At 41.0% G+C, this 26,169-nt stretch overlaps 1 protein-coding gene across 2 annotated transcripts in view; it reads right to left on the bottom strand.

Annotated features, from left to right (window-relative positions):
- Positions 1-26,169, bottom strand: part of MACROD2 (mono-ADP ribosylhydrolase 2) — a 2,324,156-nt gene that overhangs the window by 1,532,079 nt on the left and 765,908 nt on the right. For both annotated transcript variants that reach the window (XM_027976486.2, XM_042230293.1), the window contains exon 5: positions 13,284-13,400. In XM_027976486.2, the coding sequence (XP_027832287.1) occupies positions 13,284-13,400 (117 nt within the window). The remainder of the gene's footprint in view (positions 1-13,283; positions 13,401-26,169) is intronic.

Below are 26,169 nucleotides of genomic sequence, written 5' to 3'. Positions count from 1 at the left end.
ATTACATGTATTGTAATACACATGTACATGTGTGTGTGTTTGTGTGTATATATATACATGTATATACGTATTTTTTTAAGTGGAAGTGTTAAGTCACTTAGTCATGTCTGACTCTTTGCTACCCCATGGACCATAGCCTGCCAGGCTCCTCTGTCCATGGAATTCTCCAGGCAAGAATACTAGAGTAGCTAGCCATTCCCTCTTCCAGGGTACCTTCCCAACCGAGGAATCAAACTCTGCATTGCAGGCAGATTCTTGACCATCTGAGTCAGCAGCGAAGCCCCACATGTGTGTGTACATGTACATATGTGTATGTGGCACACCCAAGTAGAGGACTCACGTTAAAACAGGAACAAAATCACCTGGCCATGTGAGGAAAGACAATAGTTTGGTATCAGGTGCCGTGATGAAAGAAAACAAAACTGAGTGTCTGTACAGAGCAAGGATTTCTAAAATAGCCCTTTGTCCTCCACACACCTTCAAAGGGGTATCTGAACTCTAAATACAAAACACACAGTTTGAAAGAGAATTTGTAAAAATACAGTTAAGGTTGTCTCTGATGATCTTCACTAAGCAGAACAAACACAGATGGGGAATAAATCTTACCTCAAAATGTCACAGGCAGGGAAAGGAAAGCTTCAGAACCCCTTAGGAAATTATAGGGATTTCACAAATAGCGGGTGATTAGAAATGGAGCAAACTCTAGGTGGTTCTGAAAAAAGAAGGCGCTAATGGAAAACATACCACCAAGTCCAGCAAACAGATCTGGAAAGGCCCTGCCACAAAGGCACCTAGCGAGTCACCTCTGCTTCATTCAGTTAACAGCATTAACACAGACAAGAGCAGAATTAATTTCTCTTCTCAAAACAAAAATGGCAATTCCTATCCGTTTAATATATGTCGATATTCAGTTCAGTCACTCAGTCGTGTCCGACTCTTAGTGACCCCGTGGACTGCAGCACACAAGGCTTCCCTGTCCATCACCAACTCTGGTGATGCCATCCAACCATCTCATCCTCTGTCATCCCCTTCTCCTCCCGCCTTCAATCTTTCCCAGGATGAGTCTTTTCCAATGAGTCAGTTCTTCACATCAGGTGGCCAGAGTATTGGAGCTTCAGCATCAATCCTTCTGATGAATATTCAGAACTGATTTGCTTTAGGATTGACTGGTGGGATCTCCGTGCAGTTCAAGGGACTCTCAAGAGTCTTTTGTCAACATCACAGTTCAAAAGCATCAATTGTCAACTTTCTTTACAGTCCAACTCTCACATCCATACATGACTACTGGAAAAACCATAGCTTTGACTAGATGGACCTTTGTCAGTAAGTAATATCTCTGCTTTTTAATACGCTGTCTACTTTGTCATAGCTTTTCTTCATTAAGCAAGAGTCTTTTGATTTTATGGCTGCAGTCACCATCTGCAATGATTTTGGAGCCCAAGAAAATGAAGTCTCTCACTGTTTCCATTGCTTCCCCATCTATTTGCCATGAAGTGATGTGGCCAGATGCCATGATCTTAGCTTTATGAATGTTGAGTTTTAAGCCAACTTTTTCACTATTCTCTTTTATATATATATATGACTGGTAACTACAAAGGCTAAATAACACTTAAAGCATATCAGGTAAATATTAATACCAAATTGTATGATTTTCCTCCCAATGCTTCCTTACTAAGCTGGGCTTCATGTTCTGTTCTTCTTTATTAGTATGAAAAGGACAGAAGCTTCCATTCATAACCATTTTTCCAATCTCGTATGCTGTCTACAGAAGATATCTTGAAGGGGTATGATTGCATTTTTTAAATTTAAAATGCAAGGGTAACTTTAGCCCCAAATTCTATTTTGCTTTATCTTGCATTGAGGCCTGTCCTTCAGCTTGGTAGGTTGGGTGTGGAGAAAATGTGATAGACCCCACACATTCTGTTGGTAGGCACCTCACCCTGCTTCATATAGTTCGTGGCCATAGTTCCTGAATTAGTTAGCTATTGCTGTGTGACAAATAGCCCAGACTTAAAAATAACAAACAGTTATTATCTCAATTTCCGTAGATCAGGAATTCAGGAGTGGCTTAACTGTGTGCTTCTGGCTCAGGGTCTTTCATGATGCTACAGTCAAGTTACCAGCTAGGGAGATCTGAAGTTTTCAGTGAGGCCAGAGGGAGTACTCCCAAGCTCACTTCTATGGGTGCTGACAGACCTCAGAAGATCCACCTTCAAGTTCACTCACAGAGAGGCACCAGTTCCCCACTTTAAGGGCCTTTTCAGAGGCTGTCTGAGGTCTCTCACAACAGAGCAGCTCATGTTCCTCTTCTCAAGGCCACGTCATGACACGGGTGCGGACTTTACCAAGAGAGTGTACAGTGGGTTAAATGGCAATCCCAAAAAGATAACGTCCATGTTCTGAGACTCGAACCCAGTGGATGTGAAGTTATTTGGGTCTTTGCAGAGATAACCAAGTTAGGGATCTCAAGACTTAGAGATCATTCTGTATTAGGACTGACTTAAATCCAATGATAAATGTCCTTAGAGGAGAAAGAGGACAAACAGCAGCACAGGGAAGATGCCATGTGAAGACAGAGGCCAACACTGGGCTTATGTTCCCATAACCAGGAGCTGGAAGAAGCAAGAAGGGATGTTCCCCTAGAGTCTTTATCTTGATTTCTGAACCTCTGGCCTCCAGAAGTGACAGAATAAATCACTGTTTTAAGCCATCAAGTCTGTGGCAACTTGTTATGGCATCCCTGGGAAACTTAGAAGATTTGAGAAAAACAGAAGGTAGAGAAAGCAAGCGAGGGCAAGAAAGATGGAAGCCACAGTCTTTTTGTGACCTAACCTAAGAAATCTCCAGGATTCTGACACATTCCATTCACCAGAAGCATGTCATTAAGTCCAGTCCCCACAAAAAGTGAGAAGAAATACCGAAGACCCTGTGGACATATCTTTCCAATCAATTCAGGGCCATCTGAAGTTTCTGAAATGGACTTTTTATAAGGATGAGATACTAGAAAGAAGCTGGAGAAAATGTCAGTCTTGAGGATAGCACAAGATTTTTCTTTTTCTTTTTTTTTTGTTTTTGTTTTTTTTTTTTTGTTTTTAGTTTTTATTTTTTAAATTTTAAAATCTTTAATTCTTACATGCATTCCCAAACATGAACCCCCCTCCCACCTCCCTCCCCATAACATCTCTCTGGGTCATCCCCATGCACCAGCCCCAAGCATGCTGTATCCTGCGTCAGACATAGACTGGTGATTCAATTCTTACATGATAGTATACATGTTAGACTGTCATTCTCCCAAATCATCCCACCCTCTCCCTCTCCCTCTGAGTCCAAAAGTCCGTTATACACATCTGTGTCTCTTTCCCTGTCTTGCATACAGAGTCATCATTGTCATCTTCCTAAATTCCATATATATGTGTTAGTATACTGTATTGGTGTTTTTCTTTCTGGCTTACTTCACTCTGTATAATCGGCTCCAGTTTCATCCATCTCATCAGAACTGATTCAAATGAATTCTTTTAACGGCTGAGTAATACTCCATTGTGTATATGTACCACAGCTTTCTTATCCATTCATCTGCTGATTTCAAGATTTTTCTTAATGACTATCTGTGATTTCCACATTTTCTCAGACACTGCTGCATATGTCCAAGTAGATTATTGTTGTAAACTTTACTAGTAGAACTCAAGAGTGCCATAATTTACATATAGCTTATCTAAATAACAGGGCTTCCCTGGTGACTCAGCAGTAAAACATTCATCTGCAATGCAGGAGATGCAGATTCAATCCCTGGGTCAGGAAGATCCCCTAGAGAAGGGCAGGGCAATGTACTCCAGTATTTGCCAGGAAAATTCCATGGACAGAGGAGCCTGGTGGGCTACAGTCCGTGAGTTTGCAAAGAGTCAGATATGACTGAGCATGCATGCATCCATCTAAATTACTATTAACAATAAAGTGCATAAGAAATCAATATTTCAATGTTTATGTATATCATCTCACTTAATATTTTATCAGCTTTTCACAATACTCCTAAAAGGCAGTTAGTATGATCAAAGAGGCTAGGAGAGGCAGTACATTTTGGTGTTCTTTCTAAAGAAAGAGGGTTATACTGTGAGTCAAGACCCCAGATTCTTGTTGCTTCTGTTCCTTAACACAGGACCCTGGAAGAAATAATCTTTAGGAGCTTCAGGTTCTTTCACTGTAAAATTAGTTAGGATTCAGTGAGCTTTTAAATTCCTATCAGCTCCACAGTAGTGGCATTACCTCTATTACCTCCAAAAATTAGACTAAAATTAAAGTTGTACATATATCAAAACTGAAATAGAATACTTGCAGCAAAGAAGAAGTTCCAAAAAATTAATGGGTTATCTCGTTCCACAGTTTGGGCAAAGTGATTTTTCCTAACCCAATGGTAGATCTCTTTCAATCTGGCGGCAATGACTTTCTCCCCAGAGAGTAGTTAGTTCAGGTACCACCTCCTCCAGGAGGCCTTCCCTGACCACCACGGGAAAAGCAGCTCCCTCTCTCCACTGTCCATTCTTATGGAACTTTTTATTTTCCTCATCGTCCTTACCATCATCTGAGAGGCTCTGCTTTTACGTGAATGTGTTTATTTTCTACCTCTCTCTGCTGGAACCTAAGATGGAAGAGGAGAGGACCTTTGTGGTCTTCTTCACTGTATTTTTTCTAAACGCTAAAAGAGTACTCAAGCTCAGAGGAAGCGGCTGTACACATTGGTTGAATGAGCAAATGAGGTATGGGATGGTTTACAAGTAATAATAGAGCCTTATGCAACCTACTCCAGGAGTCTCGCCTGGAGAATCCCATGGGAAGAGAAGCTGGTGGGCTACAGTCTACGAAGGTCTCAAAGCATTGGACACAGAGCATGCACATACACATAATTTTTATATCTATAGTCTTACACTATTAAAAAGCAGTTCTGTGTCTACTCCTTAACAGCCTTGCCTGATGTAGACCGTCCCACTCCCAGCTAATCATGGATGTGGAAACTCAGGCTCAGAAGGTTTGACTCAACAATTAGAATATCCTGGATTCAAGACTTCTCGGACCTCTACCTTAATGACTAATGTTCTTGACCTAAAACCAATCTTTTATTCCATAGTGCAGAGCTTGGTCTCACCAATATTTTCATCTGGAAACACACCTCTATTCAAGCCACCAAGTGGTCTAATATTTAATCTTTGGGATTAGTAATTAATTACAAGCATAGTTAATAAGTTTACCCACTTCATATTCAAATCATATATGCTAGTATATGTTAGCTCAATAAACAGTTTAGCACTGAGGAAAATCTTCATTTAACTCAGTATCTGCTACTTATTTCAACAAATGTATTCTGCTGTTCCTGCCCATTAAGTACTGTGGCTCTGAGATTAACCTTTCCTGTTTGCTTGTGCCTGACCTCAAAGCATCCTAAATTACTCAAAGCAATTCTGATGGCTTTAATTTATGAGAACACCTTCAACTATTCATCTTTTAAATCCTGAAAATGATGATCCCTGCACAACAGCAGCTCTCTTTTTCATCTTAGCTGATAACTCTGATTAAACACATCCAAAGGCTGATTACCCCCCCTGTGGTTAATGCCACTGTCGCCGCTAACTACTCATTTCACAGCGGGAATTGCCTTCAAGAGCCCATTTACATTATCACTCAGAATTGATTTACACCGTTATTTCCTATTGATCACATAGGAAAAAGAAGGTATAGACGATGTCCTCTGAACGCCTGCAAAGATGTCAACTAGCGCAAGCCAAGTATAGGCAGCTATTCCACACTCACACAGTAATGCAATGGTGTAAATACCGAGTTACTCCCCAACTGTAGACATGTTTTAAAGATACTATTTACTATTAGAATTGTAAATATTTCATCACAAAACCACTAGGGGAATGTCACCAAAATGGATCAAATCAAATAAAGAGAAAAAGAACATAATCTAAGTGTAGCTTCTATGTGCACCATCTGAACAAATTAAGCAAAAAAAAGTGCTTCTTTGCTCTGCTAAATAGTCTTTGAGCAAGGAGCACGCCTGATGACACGGTAAAAGGCGTGCTGCAAGAGGCAGCGGTTCTAGCTCTGCAGATTTCTGCAGTCACACAGGTTTATCTGGAGAGTACTTTTAGTCAGCTTATAGCAGTGCAGCTGTGACAATAACAAAGAAAACGCTTTCATTAATTCCTCCAATAAACACGTATTGAAAGCCTCCAGCTCTGAAGTGGGCATTTATTATGTCAGATGCTAAAGATTCTAGGGGTGAATGAGACTGATACGACTTCTGTTCTCCTTAAGCTGTTATCCTGTTTGAGAAGACTGGTTATAAACAAGGAAACAAATTAAATACAGATACCATCACTAAGTGTGAAAATGCCACAAAGTAATGTGGAGCATGTCAGAGTTCTCTTCAAAGAAAACTGGAATCTGTGACCCAAAAGGAAGCCTGTGTTGTGTGCTGGGTGAGCAATCAAAAGGCAAGGGTTCTGCCCTGAATGACATCACTGTCTAGATGATGGTTTTCACATTAGAATGTGTGAAAGCTTGTTCAAAAACAGAGTCTCTGATTCAGTACATCTGGGGTGGGACACCAGAGTTTGTATCTCTAACTGGTTCCCAGAAGGCGTTGCTGTTGTTTCTCCACGGAGCCCATTCTGAAAACCTTCTGTCCTTCTCACGTCCACATTCATCATGAGGACCACAAAGGAGATAAGCTATACAAAATTCACTTAATATAAATGAAAGAGGTGGTAATTATAAAGAAATCGATTCAGACAGAAATTAAACTCCTAAAGCACTTAAGGAAAATGAGCCAATCAGGGTTGATTTGAGGACAAAAAAAAAAAAATCTCATCTCTCTCTCTTCAGGAAGGAAGATGATTTTATGTTCTTCAAAGGCCATTTTTCTCTTTACGGAGTATACGGCATTTCATTTCAGAAGGGCTCATGAGGGCTCTCGGGTCTCCGCCACAGACTGGTCGTCACACTCTTAGCAGCAAGCCCTCTCCGCCGCCGCCACAATCAGACACCTGCTGAGGGAGCCACGCGGTCAAAATCAGGTGGTGTTCTGCAGAGGACTGACTCAGAGCCATCTCGTGAGCTACCCCTAGAAACTGAATTTCCTCAGGACTACAGGCTCCCGTTCAGCACACTAACACAACTGGAAGAAGCAAGGAATAAAGACGTATTGCCTAATACTCTGGTGGTTTGACCTAACTTTCCCTTTAGACATCTGATATTCACTCTCCAGTTCGGGCCCTGTTGAGAAAAATGACTTATTTCTCCACCCGACTCCTCCCTCCGCCAAGCATGGTTTTTCCCAAGGTAGTCTTATAATTTGAAAGACTTTAAAAGGCTTCAGATCATCCTCCCCAAATGAGGTTCTGTTGAAGCAACAGAAGCAGGGGCTGTCCCAAGGAAGAGATGGCAGGTATTTTAATCCCATTTTTATCAACAGTGATCTAAGTCACACACACTCAATAAAATTGAGTAAACAGTTAATCCCTCTCAATCTCAGCTTCCTCCTTTATAAAAAGTAAGTATTGCCACAGACTAGTTGTTGGCCAACTTTTCCAGCAAAGGGTCAGACAGTGATGTTTCAGGCTTTGTGGCCGTACAATCCTGGTCTCAACTGCTAAGCGCTGTCCCATGACAGCAGCCACAGACGCTGTGTAAACACACGGGCCCGTCTGTGTTCTGACAAAACCTCTATTTACAAAAACAAGCAGCAGGCCCGGCGCTCCCTGGCCGCAGACTCGCTCCCTAGCTCAGGAATACCGACTTGGTCCCTTCCACGCCTGGAATACGGACCTGGTTTGTTACTGCGAGCAACAGATTTACACTCTCTGTACTTGAATTTCTCTGTGTGTTGGAAGAAAACATCACTCACGATCTCAGTTCCTCACAGACATTTCAAACGGACTACTGAGCGAATGTCTCAAAGCACTATGATTTCTTGATGAAGGACACAAGAGAAGTCCTAATTATTATCAACAGTACCTTTTTTAAGCTACGATGATCTGATTATTACTGCACCTGGGAATACTCTAAGGATGCTGGGCCCACCACTCCATGGCATTCACACGTGTTGTGCTGTGGTCTCTCGCCCAAGAGTTTCCCCTCAAATGATTAATGGAAAGCACTGCATTGGATGCTAATAGTGCCCTTTGATGTTGCACAGAGATTAAATAGAAGCATGTTTTTAAAAAAACAGAGTCCACCATTTTATATACACAAATTTAACATTTTCCCATTTATCTTTGATGATTATTCAGCCCTAAGGCCTAAAAGTGGCGCATTCTCAAGAAATAAAATAGACATGTGACCTATGATAAAAATCATCAAATAAAGTTGATGTGACTTCTTTTTTTTTGTTCACCTTTAGAAGAAGGTCCATTAAGATTAAATTTCTTAAAATAACAGAAATGAACTTCTTTGCAAACTAGAAGCAGACTCACAGACATAGAAAACAAATTATGGTCACCATACGGGAAATGGTGGTAGGGCGGGAGAGTGATAAGCTAGGAGCTGGGGGTTAACAGATACATACTACTGTATACAAAATAGACAAATGACAAGGACCTACTGTACAGCACGGGAATTATATTCAGTATCTTATAATACCCTATAATAGAAAAGAATTGAAAAAGAATATATATATATATATATAACTGAATCACTTTGCTATACACCTGAAACTAACATTATAAATCAACTATAATTTTTTTAAAAAAGACTAAATTTCTTAGATAAAAGACTTTGGAATTAGGTATATGGTAAAATATGATTTAAAAAACACAATATATAACACTGATTTCATAATTTCTTAGAAATATTAGTATACATTTACATCCCCCAGACCAGCAACTGGGGCTTCCCTAGTAGCTCAGTTGGTAAAGAATCCGCCTGCAATGCAGGAGAGCCAGGTTTGATCCCTGGGTTGGGAAGATCCCCTGGAGAAGCGAATGGCAACCCACTCCAGCACTCTTCCCCGGAGCATGGACAGAGGACCTGATGGGCTGCAGACCACAGGATCGCAAAGAGTCAGACTCAACTGAACAACTTTCCTTTTTCTATCAGCAGTTATCAACCAGTCTGCCGCCTTTAACAATCAATGCATTTGACAGATATTTCTCTAGTAGCCATTATACACAAGAGACTTCTAGGAAGATGGAAAGTTTGCATAAATAACAATAATAATAGCAAGTGACATGTGCTCTCAGCATGTTAACATGGAGTCTTCTGGATTTTGAGGAAAAAGAAGGTACTTTTAGTTGAGTTGCTTCATGGCAGAAGTGATATTTGAGCTGAGTTTGGAAGATAAGTAGAAAGGAAGACAGAATTCTCTAGAAATTCTCCAACATAGATCCCATGTACCATGTACAGACATGCCATCTTGAGCAATTCAGATCATGTAAAAGGTCGTAAGCAGCTCAAGATAGGAGAGTAAATCATGGAAGGCCAAAGATAATCAGGTTAACAAGTCTGTGTTTGAGGAAAATCCCACTGAAGGATTTGGAGAGGAGTAGAACTAGATTTTGGAAGAGGGTATTGGAACCCACTCAGGTATTCTTGCCTGGAGAAACCCCATGAATGGAGAAGCCTGGTGGGCTATAGTCCAAAGGGTCACAAAGAGTTGGACATGACTGAGTGATTAAGCACAGCACAGAGTCAGATTTTATTCATTCATTCAAAATATTTATTGAGCCCCTATTAAGTGTCATACTTTTTTTTTTCTGTATGGATACAATAATAAATGAAAAAGATGCAGAAAAACAACTACTGCCCTCATTCCAATCTGGGGACACAGACAAGAAACTAAATAAGTAAATGACATAGTGTATTTGAAGGTTACATGCTACAGATAGACAATTATAAGTAACATAGAGAAGTAATTAAAAATAGGTGAGTTAGGGTGATACCTGAGGTGAGGTTTGAGCAAGGATTTGAATTAGGTGAGGGCAACAACCACACATATATCTGGACGAACAGAATCCCAGGTGGAGGGGATGCTAATGGAAAGGCATTAAAGATCAAGCAAAGCAGGCTGTGTGAGTGAGCGGGAGGACAGAGACGGTAAGGAGGGTCCCACGTCACCTGGAGCCTGTAGACAATCACAGGGACTTTGAATTTAGGAACATTCATCTACGAAGACTGGGCAGAATGGACTGCAGGAGGGCAAGAATTAGAAGTAGAAGCAACAGGCAAAACCCTCTTTGTTTTGTCAGGTGAAAATGTTTGAAACCATTCATTCGTTCATGTTAACTTGGCACATATGCTAGATATTGATCCCAGGATTGAAATTGAGATGGACAAGCCTTGGCTACATGAAGCCGAGCCTCCCAAAGAATGACGACAGCATGGACAGAAATGTCCAACTGGTTGGCAATAAAAACCTATAGAAATCTAAATTTTATTATGAATCCAAAAAAATTAATATTATAAAAGAGAGTGTTTCACAAGGTCAAATCATACAAATAGTCCTAGTCCACATTCTAAGTCAATTCCTTAAAATACTGACCAATATTCCTTCCACTCATAACTTTTGATAAGAATGACTGGCCATTCTACATCAAAAAAAAAAAAATCATTCAAAATATCCAAGCAGTGAAGAAATGCTAAATCTTTGAGGCTTATCACTCCACCGATTAGGATAGATCACAGAATACAGACTCTAAGTATAATTAATTCAAATACAAGCACTTATGAATAGATTAATTTAGCAAGCATGAAGGAAGCAAAGAGCAGTCCAAAATTACCAAGTTTGTCTATAACCCAGACAACAGCATTTTGCAAACAAATTGCTAACGCACGAAGATATTATCACTGGTGACTGGATGACTGGCTTTAGTACCTTAAATGATAAAACTGCTGTCACAAAGGACAGATAGGAACTAGACTCTGCTGTCAAACTGTCATGGAATTATTAAATATGGAAGGGAAAAATGACCCAAACAGTATGTAATGAGCTCCCTTTTCATTCTTTCGCTACAAAAGCACATCTGTGAATTGTTAATGACTCTGAAATGGATGAACCAAATTGATGAGAAAGAAAAATATCTCTCAGGGACAGGGAAAGGGAAAAGGAATACACACAATGTTTATAAAATATAATCTAAAACACCAGGGCTGGTGAAAGTACTGTGATACACTACAGGGTAGTGTGCAAAGTCTAAGCTGTTATTACTCATTTCTTATTGTTTTCATTGTTTTTATGTTTTTTAATGTAGAGCATTAATCTCATTAAACATAGAGAAACACTGAGATCTATTCACAAATACCCCATATCTGCGGCGTTCTTGACGTGGTTCTGCCATTCTAGTCTGGGAACTGCTACCCTGCTGGATTTCTCCCTAGATGTGCCCTCTGGGCTGGTGTGTCATCTGATTCAGTATCTCAGCTCACAAAGATTCCATACCGAGTTCTGGCGATTGACTTTTCCACGGCTAGAGTCCTTGTTCGACAAAGACTTACTTGCCCTGGAATGCCCAGGAATCCCAGTCATGGAATTCCTCGAGCACAGGTATACACTGATCTCTGTACCTCAGTGTCTGGTGGTGTAGGAGCCTTCAACAACTCTGAACTGAGCTGAATGACAATCAAGGAAGCTCATACAGGAGGGATTTAAGACAGGAGCAAGCACACGAAAAACAGTGATCACGGTGTCTCTCCATACAAGAGAGTCACCATTTAATTTGGTCATAGTTAATGATTCTGAGGCTATCTGTCTTCAGAAAAATCTCAGGGCTGAAGAACTTCTGATGCGTGCTTTAACTTATAAGAAAGAAAGTACTGAACCAATAGGAGACTACACTTATTCATTGGTCTAAGGACAGTCACCAGTCTGAAAATCATCACTAATCTGCTTGTCCTCAGGGTGGAATCGGTCGACTGTATCACAAAGGTAGTATGGCGGTAAGAAGGAAGAATGACCAATATTGGTAAATGGGGAATCGGACCATCCCGGAAAGGGAAACCTCCTTTAATACTCAGGGCCTCTGAGTCAGAGGGAGTGCTCTGAACACCACTGCACGCAGAGGACTTACCTGACCTAAATATACTTTCCAAGTAGGAGGGAAGGCCATTGGCCCGTGATTTGACTCTTTCACACAAGGTAAAAACACTAACAAGGAAAGGAACAGGAGAAGCCACTAAAGGAAAAAGTAAACAGTATTTAGCAGACGTAGTTTCGCTAGCAGTATACTGTGAGGAATCCAGAATGCAGTATTGTAATTTCTACAAAGAATATCATTTTAATATGTTACTGCTCACTAAAAATCCTCAAATTTAAATATACTTCAGTCTTAAGACTGTAACACACTTGATCTCGCCACTCACACATATCCATGACAAATCCATTCCTATAACTGGTCTATAGAGTCCAAAGGTTGTGTTATGACTTTTTAGTCACATATTCCCCACGATTAAAACAGTAAAAAGTAATCAACTTCATTTTTAACCCCCGCAAAAAAAGTGCTCACCAGAAGGTTATCGTAAAAAGCAGGTGAATGGAATAAACAACCAATTGGTTTCCCAATTTCCAGACCAGTGCATGGCTTAATGGTACAATGAAACCCTGTAACTCCACCCCCAAGCCCTGAAGATTATGTGATACAAAAAATCTGTGCCTTTAACCAGCTTCTCTTTCAGTATTATTTATTCCGCATCACCCTACGCAGTTGGCTAAATGACTAAGCAACAAGGTCAATCAAATGCAATACTCCTCTCCATTCAAATATAATGGAAATTTTGACCATTCCACATTCTAAAGAGCAAATACATTCTCACTCTGACAACCACATTCCATTGGCTTTTCCTAAAAGCCAAGCGTGACAGATGCCTTGGCTGTAATTGCCAATCAGCCTTTCCATGGCAGCTGAAAACACAATACATCACTTTGATCTCCTTTGCTCTAAACACATCCGCAATCAAGAAACCTGAACAAGGAATAAGAAATTGGCATCATTTCTAGAAGCTGTCACTCCACAGCATTTAAATACTGTAAGGTATAGTGTGCTCATATTTTTATTTTTCTGTTTCAGAGACACTTTGTCGAGGATCTGAACAAAAATCACCTACAATTAAACATTACTATATATATATATTTGGAGATGTATTCACAAAACACATTTCATTACCATGTACAAAATCTCAGTACAAGCACATTTAATTAAACATCACCACTGCCACTTCCTCCTCCAGTTACCCACCTGAGGAATAAAACAAGAGCGCTCATCTGATTTAGAAACAGTACTCAAAAGAGCTGAACTCACATTTTGCAGGCAGGTCATAGCCACACGTGATCTTTGCATGTCCAGTTTCACAGCCGTTCAGGTTACGACATTCAGCGAGCAGACAGGGCCCAGCTGCTCTGTGAATACAGCCATCCACTGCCGGAGAGAGAAAAAAGTTAGCCCATGTTTGCTCTTTTGGAAATAAAGGCACAACCGGGGACAGGGAAAGCCAAGGAACTCAAGTTTTCCCTCTTAGAAATCACCACACCCCTGGGGAAGGAAACCCATGGTGTTCAGTCCCTTAAACCTCATTTTCTCCTCTCCAGTTCTCTCTCTGTGCCTCCAGTTCATGTGGTCGGCAGAAGGAGCAGGGTTCAGGAAACAGCGTGCAGTTTAACGTTAAATAACAGGATCCTTAGCTTGTACTGCAGCCTGGATTTGTAGTCTGTTCCAGCATCAACTGGGTAACTACTCCCACCATGTCCATTTCAAGCTATCAACTCCATGTCCCCTAAACACAGGATTCTGAAGAAATGCTACTGATCCTGTCTCCAAGGTGGTAAGTGTTGCCTCCAGTACACCACAGGTTATAGAAGAAGAAAGGTCAAGAAGCAAGAGAAAAAAAAAGCACTCGGGAACATTTGCCACTGCGGCAAAACTGAGACAGTAAAGCTGTGGAAGAAAGACCCAGACCTCTAAGTTCCTTCCCCTCTCAACGGCATGGCACAGATACAGTAGGTATCTGCAGGGTATCTAGGGGTTAGAAGGCGGGCGAGAGTGGCTCACGTCTGGAAAAGTGCCTAGAGGAGCAGCCCTCGCTCTCTTGACATGGAAAGAAGAACCTCCGCAAGCTCTTGCTCCAGCTATGCTCACTGAAGAGGCCCTGCTCCTCCCCAAGCCCGGGTCTCACCACCTCTTTGAATCTCACCTCGCCCTGCTTCATCACTGCCCTTCACAACGAGAACGACCTTCTGAAAACACACAGCTGATGCCACTGGAAATTAAAGGTTCATTTGACCAGATTAGGGGCGAGCAAATAGGTAGGGGGCTAAGACTGAATACACATAATCTAGTTGTTACTGAGTGAGTTCCTTGGAAAGAAAGGAAATGCAAGACTAAAACGAAGGGTTAAGAGAATGAGAGAGAGAGAGTAATAGTTATCTGGGCTGTGAAAACCAAACAGGAATTATAATTATAGAGGAATTATAATTATAATTATTAGTGGTCCGAATCCTGGAAGATGATGCTGTGAAAGTGCTGCACTCAATATGCCAGCATTTGGAAAACTCAGCAGTGGCCACAGGACTAGAAAAGGTCAGTTTTCATTCCAATCCCAAAGAAAGGCAATGCCAAAGAATGCTCAAACTACCGCACAATTGCACTCATCTCACATGCTAGTAAAGTAATGCTCAAAATTCTCCAAGCCAGACTTCAGCAATACATGAACCATGAACTTCCAGATGTTCAAGCTGGTTTTAGAAAAGGCAGAGGAAGCAGAGATCAAATTGCCAACATCTGCTGGATCATCGAAAAACATCCAGAAAAACATCTATTTCTGCTCTATTGACTATGCCAAAGCCTTTGACTTTGTGGATCACAATAAACTTGAAAATTCTGAAAGAGATGAGAATACAGACCACCTGACCTGCCTCTTGAGAAATCTGTATGCAGGTCAGGAAGCAACAGTTAGAACTGGACATGGAACAACAGACTGGTTCCAAATAGGAAAAGGAGTACGTCAAGGCTGTATATTGTCACCCTGCTTATTTAACTTCTATGCAGAGTACATCATGAGAAACGCTGGACTGGAAGAAACACAAGCTGGAATCAAGATTGCCAGGAGAAATATCAATCACCTCAGATATGCAGATGACACCACCCTTATGGCAGAAAGTGAAGAGGAACTCAAAAGCCTCTTGATAAAAGTGGAAGAGGAGAGCGAAAAAGTTGGCTTAAAGCTCAACATTCAGAAAATGAAGATCATGGCATCTGGTCCCATCACTTCATGGCAAATAGATGGGGAAACAGTGGAAACAGTGTCAGACTTTATTTTGGGGGGCTCCAAAATCACTGCAGATGGTGACTGCAGCCATGAAATTATAAGACATTTACTCCTTGGAAGTGAAGTTATGACCAACCTAGATAGCATATTCAAAAGCAGAGACATTACTTTGCCAACAAAGGTCCATCTAGTCAAGGCTATGGTTTTTCCTGTGGTCATGTATGGACGTGAGAGTTGGACTGTGAAGAAAGCTGAGCACCGAAGAATTGGTGCTTTTGAACTGTAGTGTTGGAGAAGACTCTTGAGAGTCCCTTGGACTGCAAGGAGATCCAACCAGTCCATTCTGAAGGAGATCAGTCCTGGGTGTTCTTTGGAAGGAATGATGCTAAAGCTGAAACTCCAATACTCTGGCCACTTCATGCGAAGAGTTGACTCATTGGAAAAGACCCTGATGCTGGGAGGGATTGGGGGCAGGAGAAGAAGGGGACGACAGAGGATGAGATGGCTGGATGGCATCACGGACTCGATGGACGTGAGTCTGAGTGAACTCCAGGAGTTGGTGATGGACAAGGAGGCCTGGCGCACTGCAATTCATGTGGTCGCAGAGTCAGACACGACTGAGAGACTGAACTGAACTGAATAACTGAAGAAGGAAATGGCAACCCACTCCAGTATTCTTTCCTGGAAAATTCCATTTCCAAGGGAGGCTGGAGGGCTACAGTCATGGGTCACAAAGAGTTGGATACAACCGAGCTACTGAGCGCACAAGTGCAATAGTTCAGAGTCCACCACACCATGTAATTGATCATTCTTTACTATTATCATTATTTTGATGGGAAACTAGATATTGAATGGGAAATTTTTCACTGAGGGGTATGTAACTTGTCTAAATGAACAAGTGGCTTTTGCTACTACTGACTGAAAAGGAAACATGTTTTGGCTGAACAAGTCCCTTAGGGAAAAAAGCTCATCTGGGCTTTCCTACATCACTGTTTGCAGACCTGGAAAATCTGAGAATAAGCCTGAACCTCAAAGACCCTCACAGCAAAATGAACTCTATACTACAGTGTTTCAGCAAACCTACTTGAAATCCATACTCTACCTTTACCAGCCATATGCTGCTCAAGCCCCAGTTTCCTTAGCAATCAGGGTCAAGAATGGCTGCGTCTAACAGAGTTATGCATGGAATTCGAATAATATAACATTATGTGCCCTGTTAATGGTAGTAACTAATATTATCTTAAACTCCTTAGGTGGAAGTTTTGTGTAAACTTTTAAATAACTATTATTCTCATATAAAAAAAGAAAAACATAGAGAAGGAAGAAGAATACGAATACCACTATTTACCCTCCCACCTAGAGAACTCTTCAGCAGTCTGATATTTGTTGCTCTTTCACTGGCTATTCACACACACTCACACATATAATTTTTTCTGTTACAAAAAAAAAAAAAAAAAGGTCATAAGTTTTGTGCACTCTTTCACATAGCAATTTTACTTTGTGAACTATTATACAGTTGTTAAAAAGAACAGGTCAACTTGATATGCAAGTTCAGTTCACTTCACTTCAGTCACTCAGTCATGTCCGACTCTTTGGTACCCCATGAATCGCAGCATGCCGGGCCTCCCTGTCCATCACCAACTCCCGGAGTTCACTCAAACTCAGCTCCATTGAGTTGATGATGCCATCCAGACATCTCATCCTCTGTCATCCCCTTCTCCTCCTGCCCCCACCCAATCCCTCCCAACATCAGGGCCTTTTCCAATGAGTCAACCCTGCACATGAGGTGGCCAAATTCTTGGAGTTTCAGCTTTAGCATTAGTCCTTCCAATGAACACCCAGGACTGATCTCCTTCAGAATGGACTGGTTGGATCTCCTTGCAGTCCAAGGGACTCTCAAGAGTCTTCTCCAACACCACAGTTCAAAAGCATCAATTCTTCGGCACTCAGCCTTCTTCACAGTCCAACTCTCACATCCATACATAGAACAACCATAGCCTTGACTAGATGGACCTTAGTCGGCAAAGTAATGTCTCTGCTTTTGAATATGCTATCTAGGTTGGTCATAACTTCACTTCCAAGGTGTAAATATCTTTTAATTTCATGGCTGCAAACACCATCTGCAGTGATTCTGGAGCCAGAAAAATAAAGTCTGCCACTGTTTCGACTGTTTCCCCATCTATTTCCCATGATGGGACCAGATGCCATGATCCTCGTTTTCTGAATGTTGAGCTTTAAGCCAACTTTTTCACTCTCCTCTTTCACTTTCATCAAAAGGCCTTTTAATTCCTCTTCACTTTCTGTCATAAGGGTGGTGTCATCTGCATATCTGAGGTGATTGATATTTCTCCCGGCAATCTTGATTCCAGCTTGTGCTTCTTCCAGCCCAGCATTTCTCATGATGTACTCTGCATAGAAGTTAAATAAGCAGGGTGACAATATACAGCCTTGACGTACTCCTTTTCCTATTTGGAACCAGTCTGTTGCTCCTTGTCCAGTTCTTACTGTTCCTTCCTGGCCTGCATATAGGTTTCTCAAGAGGCAGGTCAGGTGGTCTGGTATTCCCATCTCTTTTAGAATTTTCCACAGTTTATTGTGATCCACACAGTAGTCAGTTCTAAATATGAAAATATTTCTAAGTGAAATGCCAGTTTTAAGAAATAGATACAATATGTGATACATATACAACATATAGTATCTATTTTAAAACATATCTATTTTATCTATTTTTTATGTATAGTCACAGTTTTGTTTACAAATGTAATACAAGCACACATACATACACACCCACATTTACATGTATAGTACACATGTACTAGAAAGGTATATACCAAAATATTAAAAGTGATTATGGGATGTGAAAGAGAAGGTGAAACTATTAAGAAAAAAATTAGGTTCAAATTTCTCTGTGTTTAAATATTTTACAAGAGCATCAAGAGAAGTATTTTAAAGTGAATATGTGAATATTTTTTCTTGGCAAAGAGATCATTAGTTACTTAGTTTGAAATGGATAACTAAAATAGGATTTGATAGTGTACTTAATCATATGCTGTTAAATATTGCTGCATTATTTAGACTGCAGAAAATGCAGTTTGTAAATATCTAATTCACAAAATCTTCATGGTTATACCAGCATTCATGACTGCATTAGGGAAATGAAAGTCGAGCCAAAGAGCTATTTAATAATAACTACTACAGCTTAAATGTATTGAGTGCATCCACATGCCAGGCACTATACTAAGGACACGCATAAAGTACATACTAATTTTATAATCTCCATTTAATGGGAGCTTAAAGGAGGTTAGTGAGTTGCCTACGTTCACAAAATCACAAAACACTGGCGATGTGATTCAGCGCTCCAGTTCTGTCTGATGGAGCAGCCATGTTATTAACTGCTGTAGTTCACTGCCTTTGGAACTAGAAACCAGGCGGCCTGACCTCAGCTCTTGCATGTGGCGTACTGAAACACTATGTCATGCTACTTTTTAATTCTCATCAGTTCTACGAATTACAACGTACATGCAATCAAATGCACAGATGTGAAGTGGAGTTTTGATGAGTTTTAACAAATGTATATACACTTATGGAGCAATAATGCCAATAAAGCTTAGAAAAGTTCTGTATCTTTTCCATAGGATTCCCCTCTTACCATCCAGAGGGACCCCATGTTCCAACTTCAGTCACCTTAGCTAAGTCTTGTCATATATAATCTTCATATAAGAGATGGTGGAGGGGGCTAGCTTCCTTCACTCAGCATATTTTTTAGATTCATCTGTGTTGTTGCATGTATTAATATTTCATTCCTTTTCATTCCTGAGTAATATCCCATTGTTGAATATAACATATTTTTTAAATCCATTCATCTGTGAGTAGGAATTATAGTATTTATATTTTTGGCTATAATGAATAACTCTTTGTTTTGTGCCTGTACGTTTTCATTTCCATTGGACAAATACTGGTGAATAAAATTGCTGACCTAGTATATGTTTTACTTTACAAAGAATTAATATATAATTTTCTCAAGTGATTATACCAGTTTCCATACACCCTCAGCAATGTAGGAGAGTTCAAATTTTGGCAGTCTTTGGTGTTTTCAGATATTTCCATTTTAGCAATCCTAACAGACATAAAGAGGTATCTCATGATTTCAATTTTCATTTCCCTGGGATTAACGGTATCAAGTATCTTGCCAATTTTTTACTGGCCATTTATATATATTCTTTTTGGATGTGTCTTTCCATGTCTTCTGCTAATTTTTATCATCTTTTTATTACTGAGTTGTGTTAAATGTATTATTTGTTCCATACAATTTTTTGAAATGTTAGATATTTTATTTTTTCAGTTCTTGTGATTTTCATTTTTTTATAGTTTTCATATCACTCCTGAAAATTCCCATATTTTAACCCATTGCTATGCTTTGTGTGTTATTCACTCAGCCACGTCCAACTGTAGCCTGCCAGGCTCCTCTGTCCATGCAATTCTCCAGGCAAAAATACTGGAGTGGGTAGCCATTCCTCTATCCAGGGGACCTTCCTGACCAAGGGATGGAACCTGGGTCTTGTGCATTGCAGGTAGATTCTTCACCATCTTAGCCACCAAGGAAAATGAATTAACAGATTTCACATAATTTTGGAGTCCCTGTATGCCAATTTCAATATCTGGGTCAGCTATTAATCTGTTTTTATTGGCTGATTTTCATATGACTCTCGGTCACATTTTCTTATTTCTTTTCAGGTGAAGGAATTACTGATGGCATATGAATACTGTGAATATGTTGGAGAGGCTTTAGATTTTATTTTCTTTCTCCAAATGGTATTTAAGTTTATCCCAGCAGGCAGTTAACTGCCAGGTAACAGGGAAACTGAGCTCTAGGCTTTGTTAAGGCTGGTCATTTTTTCTCTTAGTCCTAGGATATAGTCTTTATTCCTAAAGCATGAACCTTCAGGGGTTTTAGTGCAAGTTCCAAGGTGTTTTGCAATTCCCTCTAACCTGGGGGGATTAAAATTCTAAACTGGCTATCCTTACACTGAGAAGATGATGAACGCTCTAGTCAGCACCCTCAGCCTTCCAGCTTTGATTTCCTTCCTGGACTCCAGGGAGTACCTCCTTGCACAAGCATAGGTCAAAGTTCAACCAAAGATTGAAGGTATTCATTTATAGATTCAGTGGTTCCCACTCTGTGACTGTCCCTGTTCTGAGATCCTTATCAGAATTCCTACTCATTCTGACAACCCCAAAGTCAGTTCTATGATTCCTAAAGCCAATAAACCTATTGTTTTCAATCTGAGCCCCAACAACCATTTGCCAGGCTGGGTAGATGGAGCCCTCAAGGTCAAAGCCATTTAACTGTAGATTTCACTCAGTGTGGTTTTTTCCTTTAAGAGGATTGACTGCTTTTAGTTGCTCTCTACTGCCAGTAAATACTTTTTGTCATTGCTTTTTTATTTTGCCAAAAATCTGTATATACTATTAGTGGGATGGCTAGTCCAATACAGGTTATTCTGTCATTATCAGAAGCTGGAAGTATATACATTTTTGATCCATATAAATATGATCTCATATTACTTGAGAGCTACATTTCTAGCCCTTTGGGGGAAAAAATGTGTATGAGAGAGAAACACAGTGGTAATATCCTGGAGTGCAAAGTCAAGTGGGCTTTAAGAAGCATCCCTATGAATAAAGCTAGTGGAGGTGATGGAATTCCAGCTGAACTACTTTAAATCCTAAAAGATGATGTGATGAAACTGCTGCCCTTGATATGCCAGCAAATTTGGAAAACTCAGCAGTGGCCACAGGACTGGAAAAGGTCATTTCTCATTCCAAGCCCAAAGAGGGGAATTGCCAAAGAATGTTCAAACACAATTGTACTCATTTCATGTACTAGCAAGGTAAAGCTCAAAATCCTTCAAGCTGTGCTTTAGCAGTACATGAACTGAGAATGTCCAGATGTACAAGCTGGATTTAGAAAAGGAAGAGGATCCAGAGATCAAATTTCCAACATCCATTGGATCATAGAAAAAGCAAGTGGATTCCAGAAAGACATCTACTTCGGCTTAGTTTACTATGTTCAAGCCTTTGGCTGTATGGATCACAACGAACTGTGGGAAATTCCTAAAGATATGGGAATACCAGACCACCTTACCTTCCTCCCGGAGAAGGCACTGGCGACCCACTCCAGTACTCTTGCCTGGCAAATCCCATGGACGGAGGAGCCTGCTGGGCTGCAGTCCATGGGGTAGCTAAGAGTTGGATATGACTGAGCGACTTCACTTTCACTTTTCACTGTCATGCACTGGAGAAGGAAATGGCAACCCACTCTAATGTTCTTGCCTGGAGAATCCCAGGGATGGGGGGCACTGGTGGGCTGCCGTCTATGGGGTTGCACAGAGTCGGACACGACTGATGTGACTTAGCAGCCACACTTACCTGCCTCCTGAGAAACCCACCTGCAAGTGAAGAAGCAATAGAACTGGACATGGAACATCAGACTGGTTCCCAACTAGGAAAGAAGTATGTCAAGGCTGTATATCGTCATCCTACTTATTTAACTTACATGCAGAGTATATCATGTGAGATGCCAGGCATGATGAAGCATAAACTGGAATCAAGATTGCATGGAGAAATATCAAGAACCTCAGATATGCAGATGATACCACCCTTATGGTAGAAAGTGAAGAGGAACTAAAGAGTCTCTTTGTGAAGCTGAAAGAAGAGAGTGAAAAGCTGACTTAAAGCTCAACATTCATAAAAAGAAGATCATGGCATCTGGTCCCATCACTTCATGGCAAACATATGGTGAAACAGTGGAAAAAGTGACAGACTTTATTTTCTTGGCCTCCAAAATCATTGTGGACAGTGACTGCAATCATGAAATTAAAGAATGCTCGCTCCCTAGAAGAAGCTGTGACCAACCTAGACAGCATGTTAAAAAGCAGAAACATTACTTTGCCAACAAAGGTCCGTGTAGTCAAAGCTATGGTTTTCCCAATCAGTTCAGTTCAGTTCAGTCACTCAGTCGTGTCTGACTGTTTGCAACCCCATTAATCGCAGCATGCCAGGCCTCCCTGTCCATCACCAACTCCTGGAGTTCACTCAAACTCATGTCCATCGAGTCAGTGAGGCCATCCAGCCATCTCATCCTCTGTCATCCTCTTCTCCTCCTGCCCCAAGTCCCTCCCACCATCAGAGTCTTTTCCAATGAGCCAACTCTTCGCATGAGGTGGCCAAAGTCTTGGAGTTTCAGCTTTAGCATCAGTCCTTCCAACTAAAACCCAGGACTGATCTCCTTTAGAACGGACTGGCTGGATCTCCTTGCAGTCCAAGGGACTCTCAAGAGTCTTCTCCCACACTACAGTTCAAAAGCATCAATTCTTCGGTGCTCAGCTTTCTTCACAGTCCAACTCTCACATCCATACATGACCACTGCAAAAACCATAGCCTTGACTAGATGAACCTTTGTTGGCAAAGTAATGTCTCTGCTTTTGAGTATATTATCTATGTTGGTCATAATTTTCTTTCCAAGGAGTAAGCATCTTTTAATTTCATGGCTGCAAACACCATCTGCAGTGATTTTGGAGCCCCCCAAAATAAAGTCAGCCACTGTTTCCACTGTTTCCCCATCTATTTCCCATGAAGTGATGGGACTGGATGCCATGATCTTCGTTTTCTGAATGTTGAGCTTTAAGCCAACTTTTTCACTCTCCTCTTTCACTTTCATCAAGAGGCTTTTAGTTCCTCTTCACTTTCTGCCATAAGGGTGGTGTCATCTGCATATCTGAGGTGATTGATATTTCTCCTGGCAATGTTGATTCCAATTTGTGCTTCTTCCAGCCCAGTGTTTCTCATGATGTACTCTGAATATGTTAAATAAGCAGGGTGACAATATACAGCCTTGATGTACTCCTTTCCCAATAGTAACATACAAATGTGAGACCTGGACCATAAAGAAGGCTGGGTGCCAAAGAATTGATACTTTTTGAACTGTGATGTTGGAGAAGACTCTTGAGAGTCCCTTCAACTGCAAGGAGATTAAACCAATAAATCCTAAAGAAATCAATCCTGAATATTCATTAAAAGGACCGATGCTGAAGCTGAAGTTCCAATACTTTGGTCACCTGATGTGAACAGCTGACCCATTGGAAAAGACCATGATGCTGGGAAAGATTAAAGGCAGGAAGAGAAGGCGATGACAGGATGAGATGGTTGGATGGCATCACCAACTCAATGGACATTAGTTTGAGCAAACTCCAGGAGATGGTGAAGGACAGGGAAGTCTGGTGTGCTTCAGTCCATTGGGTTGCAAAGTCAGACACGATTAAGAGACTGAACAACAACAATATCAGTTGTCCCCTATTAAAGTAAGATTTGGGGATTCCCAGGTGATGCAAGTGGTAAAGAACCCGCCTGCCAATGTAGGAGACATAAGAGATGGGTTCGATCCCTGGGTTGAGAAGATCCCCGGGAGGAGGGCATGGAAACCCACTCCAGTATTCTTGCCTGGAGAATCCCATGGACAGAGGAGCCTGGCTGGCCATAGTCCACAGGGTCACAAAGAGTAGGTCACAAAGAGTAGGACACAACTGAAACAGCATACATGCAAAGTAACATTTGCTATTCCCCATATCTTACAAGACCCTTAATTCCAAATTATGACCTTTTAGAGTCCTTTGGACTGCAAGGAGATCCAACCAGTCCATTCTGAAGGAGATCAGCCCTGGGATTTCTTTTGGAAGGAATGATGCTAAAGCTGAAACTTCAGTAATTTGGCCACCTCGTGTGAAGAGTTGACTCATTGGAAAAGACTCTGATGCTGGAAGGGATTGGGGGCAGGAGGAGATGGGGATGACAGAGGATGAGATGGCTGGATGGCATCACCGACTCAATGGACTTGAGTTTGAGTGAACTCTGGGAGTTGGTGATGAGCAGGGAGGCCTGGCGTGCTGCAATTCATGTGGTCTCAGAGTCGGACACGACTGAGCGACTGAACTGAATTGAACAGAAGACCCTACAAAAATGTGGTTCCAATTTGCCCTCCCCACCTCAGATCATCACATTCTTTCTCTTCACATGTCTGATCTGGCCACATCTAAATCCTCACCAGCCCTTAAACACATCAAGGTTTCTTTGCAAAGTACTCTCTATCAAGGATATCTATCTACACCTCCCATTTTCTTTTCTGCCAAACAAAGTCTCTCTTATTTTTAAATGCCTAGTTCAAATGTTTTCTCTTCTAAGAATCAATCACAATGTTTACAGGACAAAATAGTGTCGCTTTATGTTCCCACAATATTCTGGTTTATACAATAATTCCACATTACACATAGCAGAATGTGTATCTTGTTGCTTGGTCTATCAGCAACTTGAGGACACAGTAGGTGGCCTTTTCTCTTGTATATCCCCAGCTATCTCAATAAGTGACATTTTGTAGGTATTTAATACAATTGAATTAAGTGCAATAAAATTTGAGAGAGAAAAGCAGTCTATCCCCAGCTATCTCAGTTACTGACATTTTGTAGATATTTAATACTATTGAATTAAATGAAATTAAATTTGAGAGAAAAAGCAGTGTAACTTATTTTTTAATTTAATAATACTGAAGAAGTAGTAAGGCTACTTTAAAGGCAAAGAATCAGAAATTTGAAAAGTAAAGTTAAATATACAGTAACAAGGTTGTAGACACAAATCTAGTGATGAGCTACTATATTAGAAGTGTTAAAAATTCATAGAATCTGAAAATGATCCACTTCTCTCAGGTATGGGGCAGGCTGCAGGAAGAGGTACTCCTTTAGTTTCACTTACAGGAGCTTGAAAAGGCAGTGAGCGTAATAGTGGCTGATGTAAGATTCAACATCGTACTGTTTCCATATCCGGTACCCTGCACCCCAAGGTGAGGGGGATGGACGGCCAACAGTCAACATCCAGGCTTACACAAAAGATACTCAGTCCCATCCCAAATGTCTAAACCTAATTTCAACTAAAAAATTCCAAGATCAAAAGTGTAAAAGTTGAACGTAATTTTCCAGAGAGATAGGACTACATTTGTCTCATATTTTACAAAGTATGTATCCTATACGAAAAAACAAACTGCTCTCCATAAATAGGTTCACCAAAGCCCATTTATTTTTCTTCTTGGGCATATAGCTAGACGGTACTTTCAAGCCACCCTTCCAGTTATGTGTGGTCAGGAGACTGTGTTCTGCTTAAAGGCGTATGAGTAAAAGAGATGTAACTACTTCAATATCTAATCCCTAAAATCCCCGCACATGTCCTCCATCTAATCTCCCATTGCCTGCGGGCAGGATGCAGGGGTAAGACTCCAATGCCCCAGAAAATAGCACAGCAACTAAATGGAAAATGTTTGAATACCAAAATGATTCCATCATCATGCTAGGCTCTCAGGACTCACTGAACCAGTCAGCCTGTCCCATTCACTCAAATACTTGTTCCTCCTACTTTGTGATCAAAACCAGACTAATGGAAGGTAAAGGCTGAGGACGGCCTACAAACTGCCTGAGGTGTGGTCAGGAGGGAATGGGGTGAACACTGAGGTCTCCCACAGGGCTGGTTTTTTCAGGACTGTGAGAGGCCTGGCTGCAGCCTTCTCCGAAGGCCAGGTTTCCTGCTGCACGAACACACCCCTCACTGACTGTCCCGAGAGCCAGGCCAGAACGCTTGCAGGCAGATGGTTAACTGTGGCAAGGGCCCTTGATTCCCCTCTTATTTCCTCCAGCTACCTACAAAGGCTGGATTCAGAGAACCTAAGCCTATTAATTAGGCTGTCTTAACTAAGTTTTCTTACACTATAGCCTGGAGAATTAGACCACCTAAGGGGTATAAAGATGAGTTTCAGCTTTGCTTGGGGGAACCTTTATTCACTTTTGTCCTTTTACCTTGGTGTTTAGAGCTTGGGAATGTTTTATAGGA

The sequence above is a fragment of the Ovis aries genome, chromosome 13, assembly GCF_016772045.2.
Source record: "Ovis aries strain OAR_USU_Benz2616 breed Rambouillet chromosome 13, ARS-UI_Ramb_v3.0, whole genome shotgun sequence".
Classification (NCBI taxonomy): Eukaryota; Metazoa; Chordata; class Mammalia; order Artiodactyla; family Bovidae; genus Ovis; species Ovis aries.
Note: the sequence above shows the minus strand (reverse complement) of the source record. Positions and strands in the feature narration are given on the sequence as shown.